Consider the following 19167-nt stretch of genomic DNA (forward strand, 5'->3'; position numbering starts at 1 on the left):
TCCAGAGAAGCCATTTCAGTGGCATTGGATACAAGTTTCCAATAGCAAATGGGAGGCAATAAATAAATAAATAAATACATGCCAATAACAGAGAGAACTCAAGAACTTTGAAAGAGAATCCTAGAGGTTCCCACAAAGCCAAGTGCCAATAATTGTTATGCTGATTAAAGAACATGTTATTACTCCATTACTAGTGTCCAGTCTAGCATGAGGAGAATTTCCAACTACCATGGATTTGAGCATGAAATTTAATTTTAATCAGGTTTGGGTACAAAAGTTGATAATGAACAAAATCAAAAATCTAGCTGCTAAACTAAAACAAGAGGCCTTTTGAGTCGCAATATCCCTGCCATTTTCATCTAACATTCAGCATGCCTCATGGAACTAAAAATTTATGAGGCTCGACTTATATTCAGCTAGGGATCACCATAGTCACTTGGCTCCGCTAAACTATAAAATCTGACCATCTATATCTCACAAAATCCAGAAGTATGAACAAGACCATCTTTGAGATTACTCCAATACTTCCCATGTAAACTAGAGTTGCTTGCCGAAACAAAGGGCTCAGCTGAAGAGGCACGGGCCTTTTCTGGAATCCTTCCTCTATGAACATTGCCTACAGGTTGAATTGGAATCCAAGATTCCGAGACATAAGCTGTGCCCGCTGAAAAGAACCTCGTCTCGGGCCTACAAGATGAGGACTCTGTACATGAAATGACATTACTGTGGGAATACTCTGCCCCATACATGGGGCTAAATATAGATGAAATGGGGTCAAGACTAGCATTGTCTCCAATGTCAACTGTGCTGAATGAATCTCTGGTACTCTCAGTGGCAATGGATGATTCATCAGAGCTCGTGAAAAGGGAACAATCGCTTGATGTAGCATCAGAGAACTCCAGGCTAATTGAATCTGTAACTATTTCTTTTATAGGATAGACACTTCTGGAGCTCAAAGTGAAATCTATATTTTGGCCACTAATGCCCCCTCTATTTTCTGGTCTAAAATCATCTCTCTCATTTATCGGACTTTTGGATACAAACATCATGTCTGTCTGTTTTTTGTGGGGTTTAGAGGTGTTCCTCTTAGCAGAAACTGGAGCATACAATGGTGCTTTCTCAATGTAAATCCTCGGAGGCCGCGGAGAAGACCTAAGAGAGGCAAAATGAGAGTAAGCCTTGTGAGTGTCTATACATGAATAATATATGAATGAATTAACCTAAGAAGTTTAAATGTGTCAAACTTTGCTGTACCTTGAATAAAATAACATATATGCCCCTTCTGACATCACTTGACTTAATGGAACGGTCTGCACCTATTGAAAAAAAAAAAAAAAAAAGGTAACCCGAGACAAGCCTGACTGGCAAAAGAGTAAGCTAATACTGATTTAGTTTTTGCTAAATACTGATTGGCAAAAGAGTGGCTGAATGAAGTATGCAGAAGAGTAAACTGGAGCATACAATAGTGCATTGCCAAGATTTAGTTTTTGAATAATGAATTCATCTCATTCATAACAGATCTGATCATTTTTGCTAATACTGATTGATAAAAACATCACTACCTAGTGTGATGACTCTCATCAACATGTATCTGTTTATAGCTATATTAAACAGAGTGCAGATTGCTTAGAACATATGACATGTTTAATCCTAGTCTACTAAATATCTTGTTTCAAAGCACAACTTTCATGTTCTGAAGAAAAGCAAAATTTTGTCTATTAACCTTGTCAATAATAAGTTTTTGCTAACAAAGAGTTATTTAATGAAGAAAGATCTAATACTTTTTATGATGCTGATGTTTTAGTTAAGATATAGTCTAGCAACATGTATTTACTTCTAGAGCAGCATGTAAATTCCGATGCAGATTATTCAGAATATAATGTATTATGTATGGGTAGTTGTCACTCGGACAATCAGCCACAAGCAAATGAATCTATTTTCCCTCCTTTTACATCATGTTAAAGCTTCATATAGTAATAAAAAAGTGCATACATGCATACTTCATTCAGCCACATAATAATAATAATAATAATAATAATAATAATAATAATAATAATACAATTGTTGTGGAAAATATTTACCTCAGAGTCATCAATTCTCAACCATGTTCCTTGCAGATCTTTAACATATGAGACATAATGCCCAGTGAATGACGCATTCTGAGAATCCAAATGTACAACAACCGCATACAACAAATAAAGTGGAGGGCTATCAGCAGCGCCAGTCACAAACGGAATCATATCCAGCATATCAGGGAAAGTAACACATTTATTTATTTTTCCATATTTCCCTGTCTAACAAAGTAAATAACTAATTAAAGTCAATAAGGAAATAAAGCGATAGATATCAACTACACAAAAAGGGAGTAAAATAGTTTTAACAACATAAATTGCTTTGATAGACATATCACTAGGAAGAAATAAAAGAGATGATTGCATGGTTATTTATTTTTCCATATTTCCCGGTCTAACAAAGTAAATAAGGAAATAATGAGATAGATGTCAACTAAACAAAAAGGGAGTAAAATAGTTTTAACAATAACATAAATTGCTTTGATAGGCATATCACTAGAAGAAATAAAAGAGAACATTGCATGGTTATACCATAAGTTTACGTTAAATAACAACCTGGTATTATCTATTTAACTGACTTCAAGGAGCAGAGTAGAAATAAACTCCTTGAGGACACATCAGACAATATAAAAGAGAGAGCGCCCTGAGCATGAGGCTCCCGTCTAGAGAGGGAAGATATACGTAGGATTACCCTCAATTTTGACGAGGTTGTTTTTAAGATTTGAACTCACGGATATTGGATACAAGGGGCATGCTTACCATCACACAATGTGATGCCTTCAAGTTAGAACAACAATATAACAAACTACATACTCATGACGATCTTAATACGTAACATCACAACTCATATAATCAATAAAGTTCAACGAGACGAGCACTTTTGGCATCACAGAGTTACATTTTATACCAATCAGATTAGGGATTTTAAAGTATATTAAGAAACGAAGAAAACTAAGATTCATAGTTCAATTAATATCTAATAAAATTAACGATATTTAGAGAAAAACAAAGGGTTGCGTGAAATTGGGCTGCTAAGAAAAGCAAATCATCTCATAATTCCTCTCAAAATGGGTAATTACAATAGAAAGATCCCTGAAAGATGTATATGAACTTCAAAACGACTGTAAAAAGATGGTAGTTCTTTTGGTTTTCCTGGCACTTCTTTCTGGAAATTGATGTAAAGCCACAGCAGCTATTAGGTGCTTTCCTTCTATAAGAGATCATGAGAATGATTTCATAGCTGAATGCAAGATGCAGCTTGTGACAATCTAATATTCTAGTCCCATTTGTCAGATCCGCAGATCTCCATTTCCTTCTCAAGTATGGGATACGAATTTTCAAGTTCCAAAAAACACATGAAACCTTTTATTTCCTCATGAGAGGCATTACCAGCTAGACATCCCAAAATGACAGAAAATGGAAAAGAAAAAAAAAACACAATCTTGGTGTCTGTTGCACCAAGACATTGCCATATCTGGTTTGCAGGCACGACTACCCACTGAAGGGTCTCTTGATGTGTATTCAGTAGCATCGACAAAATCAGATCATGTAGTGGAAGGCCTAGATATTCAGTACATATAGATTTGAAGTTGTACTAAACACAAATATAATTTGTTGGATTTCTGATAATCTTTGCTTATCTTGGAACAACTAATTCCTTATATCAGATGTGCAGCTACTAGTAAATTAGTCCCTAAAATAAAATAAGGCATATTGGCATGTCATTCAAGTGACGAGAAGTTACACAATATTTTAAGTTGTTTTTGAAAAGATATAGCACAAAATTCTAACTATTTGCTAACATAGTCAAAGTTTAACTCATATAATATGTTCATATCTTGTATGAAATTAAGAGGATATTCAGAAAATCTTGCCCAAAAGAAAATATGTAAATAGAAAAAGGAAGCAAATCATTTCTTCTCACATGGCATGACACAAGATGAGAGTTAAACCAGGAACTAACACCCTTAGATTTCAAGCAAAGACCACATTATAACCTAAAATTTACCTGAAATCTCTTCAAAACAATCGTTAAGATGTTTGGCACCTCATGTACACTCAATTGCTTTCTGGCTTTGACATATGCACAACATCCTCCACATCTGTACATGTTCTCTCCATCTAAATCCTCAGGAGCAGTAAATTGTGTGAGTGCGTCTTCCAAAGACTCAACCCAACCATGTATCTCCAAAGTAAGATCCATTATATTCTCATATCTTTCAGACTCAAGATGGCATCTGAGGCATTTAACCTTGTTCAATTTAGCTAAATTAGTTAGTACTATAAATTGATTGCTAAATATGCCAAAATATCAAACTGAAGAAAGGACATAGCTGAAAGTCAAACCTAGAATAATCACCTTCGATTTAAGGCGACCACCAAAAATCTGTTGTATTAGTGTTGTCTCTTGTAGTCTTGAATCGACTTCTTTTTCACCTCCAAGAGCCTCCAGACATGTAGATTGCATGGACATAACAAGAAGCCTAATGATATATCATTAATTTATATAAATATCAAAGGCATAGACAAAGAAATATATCCAATATAAATTATGGAATTTGACAACTACAATGAACTGATAAATATATGTAGAATCTCGATCTGGAAAAGAGAGAAAAAAACAAGAATCAAGGACATTGCATGTTTAGTCGTTTGACCTTAAAAACTCATGTGCATCTTCCTGACTTCCACCACCCAAACGACATCCGATACTTCTCATATTTGACAGGATCCTGCTGGGAGATAAAGGCCCTCCACCTTCCCGTAACATAGAAACATGTTGCTCAAGTTCACACATGAGGCACCAATCTTTTGCCCAACCTAACGTACAGAAAATAATTAGGTAAATGTTGCATAAAGCATCCAGATAGAAAGTATTACGTATTTGATTGTAGCTAAAAGTATAGCATAAGAACTGAGACTTACAGCTCCTTGAGTGCAATCTCCGAAGAAGGTAAATCATGAGAGGTTTTGTGCAAGTAAGACACTGTAAGACAGCATTAGCATAGCAACTGAAAAAAAAAGAGGTTATGCAAGTCAGATTTAGAAGTTTCCACTACAAAAGCATTTATGTATAGCTCTCACTATTTTGACTTTAACACAAAGTTAGGAAGCTGAATATTATTGAAAAGAAAAAAAATGCTGAATTTTTTTTTTAATTTCCTGCATTTTTTCTGATTCCTGTGACTCTAGAAACTTAATATACATATAAAGGATGATAAGGATGAAGATGATTATAATACATCTAGGCTGCACTTGATCGGCAAAAACCAAAACAGAATATATAAATAGGCAATTTTATCCTCTTACCCGTGGATTCCCTGGAATAGCACATTGTAAGTAAGGGTGTAATGACTCGATATGGGTGTAATGACTCAATCACCAGGTTTGTACCCATAGACAGCCATATTTATACCAGAGGCATTGGTTGGAATCAAAACTTTTGATTGCCGAAGCAACAACTTCTTTAGATGCAAAGCCATGTCCCAGCCCATCTCTCTTTCTCCCATATAAAAAATAATGAAATACTTTAGGGGATATTTAGCATAGAAATTTATATGCTTCTATTAAAGATATGCAATAATTACTGTATATCTTGGCTTTATAATATATGTAACACCACCTACATGAATGCTATGCAAAAATAGGAGTTCACTAATATTTATGAAACTTCCTTGAAAATGCGAAGTCTTGTAGAATGTCATTGAAAAAGATCTGTTTCTGGGGTACCTGTTTCCACAATTAAGGAGACCCCTAGGAGAAATGCCCCACACCTCACACTGGAAGAACTTCATAAGATCCTCATAAGGAAACAACATCTGAATCATCTAAAAAATGTGAAAAAGACAGATCCATTAGCTGTTGCGGTAAAACAAAAAGTCGATGCCTTGACATGTGCATTCTTTTTTAAAAGATCATGTTTCTGTAGAGAAAAGCACACACCTTATTCTTTTTATTATCATTTATCAACCCCACAAGATTCCGTTTAAGAAATTTAGTGGAACCCTTTGAACTTTGAATCTTCAGGTCTCCTTCATATGAGATCCCATTGCCCTGCAACTGGTCGTTAACAGAACCATTCACTTGGGCAACTCCTATGGAACATATAAAAGAGTAAGGAAGAAAGGGCAAGGACAAGTAATATGGCCAATATATATTGCATCACAAATAACATAGCGAGTTGTGAGTGACTTACTAGACTCATTTTTCTTGCAGGCATTCCTTTCTATGCCTTGAGAAGTGTATTCTCTTTTATCTGCTGAGTTTTGTGATCTAAGATCTGTTTGCTTCAATTTATATGGGGGTTTCTTATTCATCATGCTTCCTTTTGTGGAAGATCTTTTAGCTAAGCTCCTATCTACTTTTTCAAGGGTAGAAGAAAACCCACTCTCACAACAATTTACTTTATCTGAAGTGATATGGCTTCCAGTTTCACATCCATTCGTTGTATTTTTATCCAATTGGGATGGAACTGATATTCCAGCCTTTCCAGGAGATGTGATCTGGTTAGATGCATTTCTTGTTTCACTTGCTGCATTCCTTGTTTCACTTGCTGATTTATAAGAGTTCTGCTGAATCTCTTTGACAAAGTCTGAACAGGTATCTTGATTGCTATGAGTATCCCCAAAAGGAGTGAATTTCCCAGTCATTGACTGAAATCATTATGGAGGAAAGCATGGTGATTAGAACTTCTCAAGAAAATCAGTGAAGGATGAATTAAATAAACCAACTAAACTAAATGGAGAAAAAACCTCATGTCCAAAAGAAGCATCTTTTGGGGAAATCTCTGTAAACAAAGTGCTGTCATCCTCACTGTAGTCATTGGTTTCATCAAACACACAAGGAACACTACCACTTTTATAGATAACTTGGCTTAATTTTGTGGTGGCTCTTCTATGTGATAGATTGTTTGTGGTTATTGAATCTTGCGATGTAGCAGTTGTCATGACAGACATATCATCTGATAGATCACAAGGAAGACCACTCTGCTTGGAGTCTTTGGTGTCAATTCCAGGGAACAGGGAATCCAAGTCATTCAATAAGGGCTGCTGTTGTACAGCTTCTACGACAGAGAAGCCAGCAGATGCTTTTACAACACCATCATGCCATTTCTGGCATTCTTGCTTGTGTCCAAGCCTCCAGTGGATTATTTGACATTTCCCAGAACTACAAACATGTGAAAATTCAACTACTGAGATTGAAGTTACGCATCAAAACAGAATCTGCAAATTTGACTTCAAAGATGCCAGCTGTTATTCATTTATTAGTCATGTTAAAGTGATCTCTTTGTTTATCGAAATAAAAGAAGATAGTACTAGTTTCCTCCAGTTACATGACCAATCTTAGCGCATACCTAGCATCTCCTTATGTGACTAAAAGTGAAGAAGATAATTATGACTGTAATAAGATTGAAAATGTAGTCATAATCTCAATATTTATTGTGGAGAAGTCTCAGATAAAGGACAAAATAATGAAGTAGGCCGTTCCAATATATCTTCTTATCATGACTCTCTTTAGGATCAAAAGATAAAGGATAAATAAAGGGGGAACGTATTAAACACAGATTTGGAATCCTAGTTATAAGTTGTGAATTGATCTGAATGTCAAAAGTTGAAGCATCATTATACATGTCCTCAAATTTCAGTGATTCCCCATAAGCTTTACATCTCTTTTGGGCCCTTCAAATGTACAAGTCAAGTTTTCTTTTTCTTTAAGGATATAAGATTAAAAGCAACACTAAAACAAGATGATCCAAACAAGTAGAAACGTAGAACAATGATATGCACCATCTTTATACCAAAAAATAGAATGCCAAGAAATAAATGTACCAAGAAATTTGTAATCAGCAGAGAAACATTATCCCTGAAGGAAAGTAGTTCAGTACTATTAAGAATATTCATAGTGCACTAGGTTTTACTTGCAGCAGAAAGCTGTCATATTGATAACTTATCAGCAAGATATAAGCAACCACATACACAATGACAAAATCAGCATGATCAACAATGCCATTTCCAATTGCATACATCGGTGTTGTCCTTCTTTCCTTTTTTGATATGATAGCACATGCTTGGAAACACTTTTTAGATGCAGTAAACTAGTACTCATACTTCCAATGTTAAGCGGTCAATGGCCTTGTTAGCATCTCTGAAGATGCGAATAAAGGTAATATCATCAAAATAGGTACACACGCGATACTAGTGGGAAACTACATAATGAATTTATTGGAAACAGTGGAATATTTTATGTAGATGCTTCCTATGATTTATTGATGTTGTACTATAATAGATAATCAGACTGCTAAAAGAATGAGGGGCAACATTTAGCATATGATACATTTCTCACTTCCTCATCATCATCTAAAGTCATTATTACATGCAGGAGATATTGAGTTTAGCAGGGTCCACCGACTTTGAATAAGACAGATTCAAAGAGATCTAAATGTGATAACCTGCATGTACAGAAGCGGACCGCTAAGCACCTGCAGTCCAAATGCTGTAGGACCTAGGTGCAGTTGGGCATAGTGAGTTACAGTAGAGATGGAGTGATCAATCATCATACATTATAAGTAGGTTAAGCTTGGATTGTAGATATTAAGCTACCTAAACACTTTAGCTGGCTTTTATTCTGATTACTTGTTGATTCATAATTGTTTCTTGCATCAACTATTTTGAAAGTTTGACATGAACCTTTGTTATATCACAACATTCTATATAAACTTAAGTAGGCTTTAGAAGATCCTTATTTTGCCTTTTTCTCTTCTTGATTCTTTTATTTGATTCATTTTTTAATACATATGTTACATTTTTACCGTACATGTGATGTTTAATTGTATCGAACTAGACCATATATGATGAGTGCTATACAGTACATTGACTGCATGCATACTACAGTTGCCTTTCAGATTATCAGCCTCTTTGTTATGGAAGCTTACTAGTGTTTGGCACCAACATTCTGGCATAAGACGGGGAGAGCCCAAAGTTGTCAAAATAATCGAATCTTGAAGCACCATCATTCTTACAGTAAGGTAAAGTGCATGCAGCCAACTGATGGTTCAATCAAGCAACAAAGAAATTTAAGACTAAGATATTCAATAACAGCAACTCTTATGCCTATTGAAGAGGGGGGGAAAGATGAATCAATAAATAGACAAAGATGCATACCAGTATCTGACAGACTTGCATCTAGAGCAACGAGTTATAGCAGGGGCAAGGCATCTGGCACATTCATGAAAGCCATTTCTTAGAGAAGGCCCAACTGGCATAACATCAGCACATGCCATTGTTTCTACTCTGTGAGCTTCTTCAGCAGCAAGTTGAGCAAGCATAATAATCCTGGCCTTCTTCTTTGTAGCCTCGTTCCATTTGCCGAGACAAATATAAGAGACCAAAGGAAGCACAACAAAGAAAAGAAAAAGGGCAGGTATATTGGCTTCCCTTGGTTGGAGCATGTCCCCACCAACATACTGATGACCTGCTCCGAAAGAGTACTACTCAAATGGTACCATTCTACATCACTAATCGCTTCAAGTTCAGTTTCTTTATGGGCCGCAAGAAGTGATTCAACATCACCCAGTTTTTTACCAAAAGGAAAACTAATGTCAAGATCTTGTACAAATGGCTTTCCCCTTTCCTTTCCAATAAGCTGATTTCACTTCACAAAATCAAGCATTAAGGCTAGTGCAATTCCAGAACTTCACCTCACTGAATCCTTGTCACCACTGAAAATAAAAGGGAAATCCCCTCGAAACAAAACACTTCAAAGGGAAAACAGAAGTGATGAAAGGAAAATCCGACTGGAAACAGCAGCCTTACAAGTCACCATCTTATTTTAGGATCCCATATACAGAAGGTCCAGCTTCATTCACCTTGCATTAGAGGTGGTTCTCAAGCAAAATATTTAAAGTCACTAGAAAATTCTATATTCTGGAATAAATAAGGAGACCTGAAAAGATGAGGAGAAGGACCCAAAATATGCATTAACAAGATAAACATAAATCACAATCTGAAGTTTATAGAGGTAGTAACTTTAAAATAAAAGAATCTTTTTTGAGCAACCTCTCAATCATTTGACCATAAAGCCTACCTCCGCACCAGCAAGCAGTACCAGCGATTTACAGACAACAACTTTAAGATGTAAATTAGCTATAGCCAAGATCAGCATCTCAACATCTTCTTGTGAGAAAAAAATTGGAAAGAAGAACCGGGGCGTAGATTTGGAGAAGGCCCATTTCACCCAGGACCTTTATTTTACTGCCCCAAGTCGAAAAGAATCAATTCAAAGTCCTATCTCCGACAAACCCACATGGTCTCTTTCCTCACTAAAAGAAAGGCTCAATTCCCCGAGCTCCTCTAGTAGCAGTACCAAAATGACAGAGACCCAACAAAGAATATGCCCATTTAACCATAGAACCAGGATCAAACATACCATTCCCGAACTATTTCAGAAGAAAAATATTAAGAAACAGAGAAGAACCCGTAAAAGAAAGGATCTTTCTCTGACCAATCTACAAATCATCCAGCATTCTTTACCAGGACGAGATTCCAACGGGGGAAGTGAAGGCAAGTAAAAAGTAAAGCGATGGGCTTCAACTCTTACCTCTTGATATTAGAGACGCGAAACTAGAAGGACCCAACTCCGGATCTCTCCCTAGATTCGTCCATTCCGCAGCAAGAAAGAAGAAAAGGAGAAGTTTTTCTTCCAAGTGTTCTTCCGCACTCTCTCTCTCTCTCTCTCTCTCTCTCTCTCTCTCTCTCTCTCTCTCTCGCCCCCCTCTTCTGCCCAATGGAACAAAATAACGCATGATAAAAAGAGACACATTAGTAAAGAGATTCTCTCTCTCTCTCTCCCCCTCTCGTTGCTGTACTGCTCGCTAAAACAAAAAACAAAAAACGATATATAATTAATGAATAGAGATCTATCCAGATTCACTATTTACCTCTTTTAAACTTTTCCGTATAAATTCTTGTTTAGTAGTACGACAAAGAAACTTTCACCATTTTTATTTTTGCCCTTCTCTTCCATTAACCTCAGTAAAATTATTACACAAACAGAAATTGAAGAATACTCCCTCTTCTATATTTGTTTATAAACAAAAGACAGAATTGCATAGCCAAGAGAAACGGCTATCGACACGCCTCTTGGTGCAATTTTGGGACAACCATCTAATTATTTTAAACCTCTTTCTCTGACTTGTCGAAAAGTATATGGATTAATACAATGATGTCTATATTAATCTTCATTTCGCCACACGCTTTTAACACAAAGAAAACTAGAATACTTTTAGAGGGTTTCTTCGGTGCAATCGAATTAATTCTTTATCAATCAATTTGATGAAGATCTAACGGTTAAGATCTTTAAGGGTATAATATGAATGAAAGATATTACCGGTTTAGCAGGTAATTTTTTTTAAATATATAATCTTGCACATTATTTTTTAACAATTATATTATCTTAATATTTTATTAAGTAAAAGACATATATATCATTAATTGAGAGTAATGTATATATATTAAAATAAGGGTATTGATGTCTTTTATAATTAACTTGATGAAATTTTAATTACATTTTATCTTTTTAATTATTTTTTATTATTTACATATATCTCCCATTAGTTTAAGATTGATTTAAATTAAATTTTAATAGATAGAGATAGAGAATTATATTTAAATTAAAGTTTATCTCCAAACAATCAAATTTAAATTATTTAATATTAAATGATATCTCCTATAATTAATGTATAATTATATTTAAGAGAGAAATCTTAACGGAAAAAATGTGTAGAGCGCTTCTTCCGTACTTATCAATCACTTTGATGAAGATCTAATGGTTAAGATCTTTAAGGGTATAACAAGAAAATTGGAAAGTTCGGCACACGTAATTAATCTTCTTAACTGATATACTATTTTTCTTACGTAATGTGGTTTTGGAACCGGTACCGGGAAACCGGTACCGGGTATGAAAACTGGCTATTATAGCCGTTGGATTAAGATTATAATTTTTAAAGATGCATTGAAGTATTTGCCATACTTTTATTATACAACTAACCTTAACCAGTTGATATTTTCATAGAAATGCTTGTCTTATACCTTTGCATGTTGGATGCTGCAAATCTTTTATATATTAAAAAAAAGTGATAATTTTTTACCCTTATTATGGGTAGTGATCTGACCCCCTACTTACTTATTCACAAATAACTTAAAAAACTTTTATTTATAGGTGGGAAGATCTTATCATGCAACCAACCAGGACGGTGGAATTCTTGCCCTGTAATTAATAAGTAAAAGCTTTGCAGGAGAAGCTTCTAACTTGGGTGTTTATCCAAATATTAATTTGAGAATAGATGTTCAAATCGGTGTCTACAAACCACAAGCTAATTCAAACCTTGCCAGTATTTAAAACTTATGGCAATTATCTAATGCAACTCGACTCTCTTAGATTAAGAAGGTTATTATATACCATATCACATTGACGACCGAGATCGACACCATTGATGGGAATTTGATCTTATTTTAGCTTTTAGCTCGTCAACGGTTGACGTCGTGATGTCCCTTTTTATTATTGTACACTGATATTAAATTAAGATAAAGTGAATTTGGCCTCTTTTCCTATCTTCATGCGTTGACGTGATACATTCATCTTTTGGATGATTCTTTTCTTCTATCGTGAGGGAGGGAAAAGAGACCGAGAATTAAAAGCTTTAAACTTCCATACCCTTCATACCTCTTTACGTTAACCAATCAATTCTCAAAAGAGACAAAGATGTGAGTGAGCTAACTGCTGTCTTTCATGACCCATGGCCTTTGTCTTTTTAGGGAAAGTTTGATCGATTAATAGGCAATTTGTTCGCCAACCATTGTAGTCTATAACAGAGGTTAAAGCTTTGAATTTGCTTGTGAACATTGAAATTGATTTTTAGTGGATAATTTTTTTTTCTTTTATGCAGTTAAAAAATGAAAAGTTGTTGCAAGGGAAAATCATTATTCATTTGCAAAATCATCACGAGGGTTTCTTCCATGCAATCAAATTAATTCTTTATCAATCAATTTGTTGAAGATCTAACGGTTAAGATCTTTAAGGGTATAATATGAATGAAATATATTACCGGTTTAGCAGGTAAATATATAATCTTGCACATTATTTTTTAACAATTATATTATCTTAATATTTTATTAAGTAAAAGACATATATATCATTAACTGAGAGTAATGTATATATATTAAAATAAGGGTATTGATGTCTTTTATAATTAACTTGATGAAATTTTAATTACATTTTATCTTTTTAATTATTTTTTATTATTTACATATATCTCCCATTAGTTTAAGATTGATTTAAATTAAATTTTAATAGATAGAGATAGAGAATTATATTTAAATTAAAGTTTATCTCCAAACAATCAAATTTAAATTATTTAATATTAAATGATATCTCCTATAATTAAGGCATAATTATATTTAAGAGAGAAATCTTAACGGAAAAAACGTGTAGAGCGCTTCTTCCGTACTTATCAATACTTTGATGAAGATCTAATGGTTAAGATCTTCAAGGGTATAACAAGAAAATTGGAAAGTTAGGCACACGTAATTAATCTTCTTAACTGATATACTATTTTTCTTACGTAATGTGGTTTTGGAACCGGTAACGGGAAACCGGTACCGGGTATGAAAACTGGCTATTATAGCCGTTGGATTAAGATTATAATTTTTAAAGGTGCATTGAAGTATTTGCCAATCATCATTCCTTTGATCATGGGAAGAGTAATGATACAAAAATGATATGGTAAAGCTATATATATATATTACCATGCCAGAACCCACAGAGCTAGGTTGAAGATTGCATTACTCTTTACCCTGCCACTCTTTCAATTATGTCCCATAATTTGGCATTATATCCACTGTACCATTATCCCAGGGTGGACCAATTGGGTTGTACTTTTAAAAGAGAAGTTTTATTATCTTATAATAAATGGGTTGAAAAGGAGACTTGTGATCCATCTGTTTAATTTTACTGGTGGAGAGGAGGAGGACTTCTTCCCTCTAAATAAAGCCCATGAGACTGTTGCTGGCTACATGTTATAATGACAGGAGAATGAGAAGTCCTCATTCTATGGTGCGAGTAAAGCATAAGATAAAGACTAGCAAAAGATGCTTGAGATTAGGTTCAAATGCATTTATTTATGGCCTCCCAATTCTGGACCACTAGCCCAATTTATGAAGCCCACTGGTGTTCAGTTTACCAAACTTTTACTACCTCCATGAAAGAAGTAGACATAGGTGACTGGCAAAGTAACTGTTATAGTTTTCATCTTTAATGCTAACATGATTATACTTCAAATAATCAAGGATAGTCATAATATGTAAGAATCAAAAGCCCCACACCTAAATCTAAGGAGAGACCACAAGTATTCTATATATCGAGTTAGCTATAGTAAGTAGATGGCTCCCGCCAACCACTAATTTGAACTCTAGCAGTATCTAATGGCTTAACTAAGGACATCATAAAATTTTTATTTATTTTCATATGAGAAAATAAAAGGGGTTTTTTTTAGTGTACACCCCTCTAAATTTTATATTTGTTTTAATATCTCTCAAATCACTTGGGGCTTGTTTAGTTTGAGACTAAACTTCGAACTTAATTAGTTGGTCTTATTTTATAGTGTTAATTTCTTTTAAAGTAAACTTTATTAAGTATAAAAAAGATGTTTGGTTATTATATCAGAATAAAGAACCTCGCTGAACTCAGACCAATAGAATCTTAAGCTTTTAGATAGATACCCCTTGAAGCTCCTTTATCTCCCTCTTCTTCTTCTTTTTTCTTTTTTTCTTTTTGTGTGGATACCCTCTCAAACCTAATCGAATGTTAAAATTTCATCAAGTCAAATGGTAAAAAGATAAAATCAGCCAAATTACTTCAACTTATAAATATAAAAAATACAGTTAAGTGTGAAATTTAGAAAGCTACACATAGAAACAAAGGATATACCTGCAGGTGATTCAATTGGTTAAATGGACGTAGTCTTAAATTTATTACATATACGATGGATTTCAAAACACGATCAAGTCATCAGATAATATAGTAGTAGAAGAACCACAAATCCAAAGCGATACATCAGAACCTTTATGAAAATACCAGCAGCGTGAATTCGAATACTATCCCTCAATTGGTATATCTCTCTTCTTATACTTAAAAATTTCTTCCCAAGGGTGACGGAGATCCAAGCGCACTGAGGCGCATATAATGAGCTGAAAGGATCATGAAGCACCAAAAGAGAGATTAATTTATGCATGGGGTACGTACTTAACGTTGAAGGAGATTTAAATTTAAAGTGTGGCATTGATCGTAGATCAATGAAGGAAGGAGTGCATGCAATAAACTCACCAGGAGAAGGGATGGCCTTTCGTCAACGAGAAGGGATGGCCTTTCGTCCCTATGATCAGCCGACGACGGCGCTGTGACATCTAAACTTTCGTACACAGTCATGGCTTTTGGGTAGTCTTTCTGTCAAATATATTGATCGTGAAGAATTTTTTATACCTGGATTTTTACCACCTCAAAATTTCCCTATTTTTACGTATACCTTCCCAAATTTCGTATTTGCAACTATTTGCATGTATACCTCCCCAAATTTCTTTTTAGAGGCTCCAATATGATTAGGCATAAATTCAATTTACCCTCCTATAGTTTTATTTTTGTCATTTTACTCCTTTATAATTATATTTAAACTAAAATTATTATTTTTTCAATCAAATTTGATCAATCAATAAATTAAAAACTTATTAAAGAATACAAAAATTACAAATAATTGGATAAACTTTCTAAAACATTAAATATAATATGGATCAGATGATAAATATTATCTATGAATTTGATTGATAAATTCATATAAATTTGATTGATATTATTTTAGATATTTATCCAATTATCTATGAAACTATATGATAATAAAATAAATTTAAGTCTAATCACGTGTGGGTTAAATATATATATATATATATATATATATATTTTGTATATACTCGTTGATAAAAGGAAAGTATGCAAAAAAGAACGATGGTACTTTTGCTATCTTTCTACAGTTAAATGAATTGAATTTTAAGAAAAAAGATTTTACAAGTACGTACATGCAGAAAGTAAGGTATTTTGTTTGCAATATTAGAGTGGCATAAGAACAAAATGCAACAAGGTTACCTCACAGATCAGTTGTTGGGCTACGAATAAACCCAACATGTTTTTCATTTCACCTTCTTTCATGTAGAGCCATACCTGCAAGTAAGAACATCAACTTTATAGACCTTCTTTCATGTAGACCTTTAGTTCTATATCAAAGAAAAAAGTATGCCAGGGTTTTTGTAACTTAATCACAATTGGTTTTTTTTTTCATTTATGTATCGCATATGTAAATGATGTGCTCTCAATTATAACAAAAATATGTATCAACTATAAAAAAATAATTGCCCTCAATTTTTTTATACTAAATTAAAAAATTTAAGACAGTTAAATTGTAAAAGCTCCTAAGTTTGCTTTGTTGCCTTTAAATATATTCCCTTTTTAGATGCAAAAGTTGAAAATCAGTATCTTGGTTTGTTGTATTTAAAAATGTTATAGTTTGATTATATATATATATATATATATGCATAGATACTGTTCAAAGTTACTGGTTGATAATCATAAGAGGAAAGTATGGAGAAAAAAAAACTATGCTACTTTAATCTCTCTCTTTTTGCCGTTAAATGAATTGAATATTTAAGAAAAGGTTTTTTAGAAGAATGTACATGCAGAAAACCTTAAAAAAAAAAAGGAAGGTATTTCAGTTGCGATATTTGGCATATGAAGAAAATGCAAAAAAAATTACCTCATAGATATCATTGTAGGTTGGTAATTCCTTGGGGTTTAGTAAGCTAGAGAAGAACTGTCCTGGATTATTTTGCATCTCGAGCAATGGCGGATATATTTTGTCACCCTGAAATTAAAGAAGATTCAATTTTATGTATGCGAGTGTAACTTTTTAAGCAAAAAAAAATCACGAACATGAATGCCATAAGAAAGTGGATTAACCTGTAGCACTTGTTCTAATTCAAAGAAAAAGTAAGAGCAAAATGTGTACAAGTTTGCTTTGTTGTAGTTAGACATGTTGCTTTTTTAGATGCAAATACTTACCCTAAAATTAAAAACCATTGTCTTGGTTTGTTGTATTTAAAAATGTTGCAGTTAAGAAATATATATATATCACTAGCTTACTAATATGATCTGGGATCTGCTTAAAAACATAATTAATTAAGCCCCGCATGAGAACTATATGACTCGCTCTACGTTCTTAATCGCTAAATTATATACGAAAGTAGTATTTAAGGAGGAAAAAACTCTATACTATACAACCAACCAAACTATGCTTTTCGGATATCTAAATACAAAATGCACGTAATATTTCCTAATACACCGCATGTTTTAGAGAGAGAGAGAGGGACCTCTTTAAGCTTTACGATCTTTTCCGCATTTGTACGAATCTCATTGATGATATGATCTTTGTTATTTAAATACTCTTTCTGAATTAATCCCAACAGCACACCAAGCATGGCGTTCAACATCGCATTGGAGGTCGGCGGCATGTCCCCACCATTTGCTGCCAGTTCCGACGGCGGCTTGTCCCCACCATTTGCTGCCAGTTCCGACGGCGGCTTGTCCCCACCATTTGCTGCCAGTTCCGACGGCGGCTTGTCCCCACCATTTGCCGCCTGTGACGACAACTGCCGCCGCCACGTGTCCATCCTACGCCACCCTCCGCCGCCGAATGTTAGCTGCCGTGCCTGGGCAAGCGCACGCACGAGGTGGCGCGGGCCCATCTCGATGGCGCGGCCGTTGGGGACGACGGCCACATGGCGGTTTGGAGCGAGGAGGCCCTCCGGTCTCCACGTGGTGAAGTGGGCCGACCGGAGGAAGAGACTGGCTTCCATTGCTATGTCTGTAGTATTCTTTTTCAAAATTTGCTCTGGGTTTCTTGGTGGTGTGTGTGGTTGGGCCGTCGTGGTCTTCTTATAGGAGTGATTGGAGTCTGCCAGGGAGGAAGGCAGTCGATCGTCTACCGACACGGATGCGGGAATTTGATGCAGTTTGGCACACTCTGGTTGGCTACTCTACCAATTAATTTTTAGTTTTAGTTTTAATTTTAATTTTAGCTGGGATGGTTTTGCAGCAAACAAAAGGGTTCGTGCCGATCCTTTTCTTTTTTTCCTTCTTTATTCTTCACAGTTTTTTCTTTTGTTTCTTTTTTCCATCTTACGGATGGCTCAAGCAAGGTATACTTTAAAAATGTAACCTTTAGTTAATTGTATGCAGCCATAGCTAAAGGAAGAAGTACGTGGCAGTCCATCGTTGGCTGTGAATCTTATGCCAGCCAACAAAGGACTCCCAAGTATTTAACAGTAGATTACTCCTACAATCATGGCTGCAGGAAGATCTGCTCGTTCCTGTTTCTTTATGACCACATGGCAAGGTACGTTACTTTTAAAAAATAAAAATTAAAAAAAAGAAGAACATGCCAGATATGTTCTTTATGAAAATTTAATACACCGTTGGAGAACTTTGTCAGAGGTAAATTTTATTAGAGGAAGAATTAATTGTATGAGTTTCAATAAAAGTAACTTCTTAAGTAAGTTCTTTAATGTAGGGTACAAGGTTTCACTTCTCATTAGATTTCTAAAATATTTTCTCTTGGAGATTCAATAGTTAAATATTGCTTATTTTATTTTATGGAAAGCCCGTAAGTCAGTAATTCTATTAAATCTAATCAGATTTTACCAGCATAATACACAAGCGGGGAAGCTCTGCTGCTGTCAGGTAAAATAAGCATCGATCTTTAAGGGCAAATAGAATCTAAATGTGGTCGCATTAGAAGCATAAACATTACTAGCCAGCTAATTGTAACTTCCCCACAATCATCATCATGGACCATGCCTATAGATACTGAGAGAATGTGTTAGGTTTTATTTGTTTTAATATAATTGATAAATTATATTTTAAATTATAATTTTTATTTATGTAATGTGTCTAAATTTTGAGCATATGCATAGGTTATAAGATATTTAAGATGAAAGATTAA

At 34.6% G+C, this 19167-nt stretch overlaps 2 protein-coding genes across 2 annotated transcripts; both read right to left on the reverse strand.

Moving 5' to 3' along the window:
* Window positions 1-208: 208 nt before the first annotated feature.
* On the reverse strand, window positions 209-10865 carry LOC140798312 (ubiquitin C-terminal hydrolase 15-like). Its single transcript, XM_073152130.1, has 13 exons — window positions 10668-10865; window positions 9233-10013; window positions 6824-7238; window positions 6268-6724; window positions 6015-6166; window positions 5802-5899; window positions 4998-5083; window positions 4730-4892; window positions 4432-4555; window positions 4081-4323; window positions 2082-2294; window positions 1255-1316; window positions 209-1152 (listed from the first exon to the last, which is right to left on the reverse strand). The coding sequence occupies exons 2-13, from the start codon at window positions 9517-9519 to the stop codon at window positions 468-470; spliced, it is 2985 nt and encodes a 994-aa protein (XP_073008231.1). The 5' UTR covers window positions 9520-10013; window positions 10668-10865; the 3' UTR covers window positions 209-467.
* Window positions 10866-15068: 4203 nt separating this feature from the next.
* On the reverse strand, window positions 15069-18150 carry LOC140781702 (uncharacterized). The gene is made up of 5 exons (XM_073127811.1): window positions 17537-18150; window positions 16924-17031; window positions 16260-16334; window positions 15450-15569; window positions 15069-15313 (listed from the first exon to the last, which is right to left on the reverse strand). Exons 1-5 carry the CDS (start codon window positions 18020-18022, stop codon window positions 15221-15223), a joined length of 882 nt encoding a protein of 293 aa, XP_072983912.1. The 5' UTR covers window positions 18023-18150; the 3' UTR covers window positions 15069-15220.
* Between the last annotated feature and the right edge of the window lie 1017 nt (window positions 18151-19167).

The sequence above is a fragment of the Typha latifolia genome, chromosome 1 (assembly GCF_019914945.1).
Source record: "Typha latifolia isolate L0001 chromosome 1, TyphaL0001v2, whole genome shotgun sequence".
Lineage (NCBI taxonomy): Eukaryota > Viridiplantae > Streptophyta > Magnoliopsida > Poales > Typhaceae > Typha > Typha latifolia.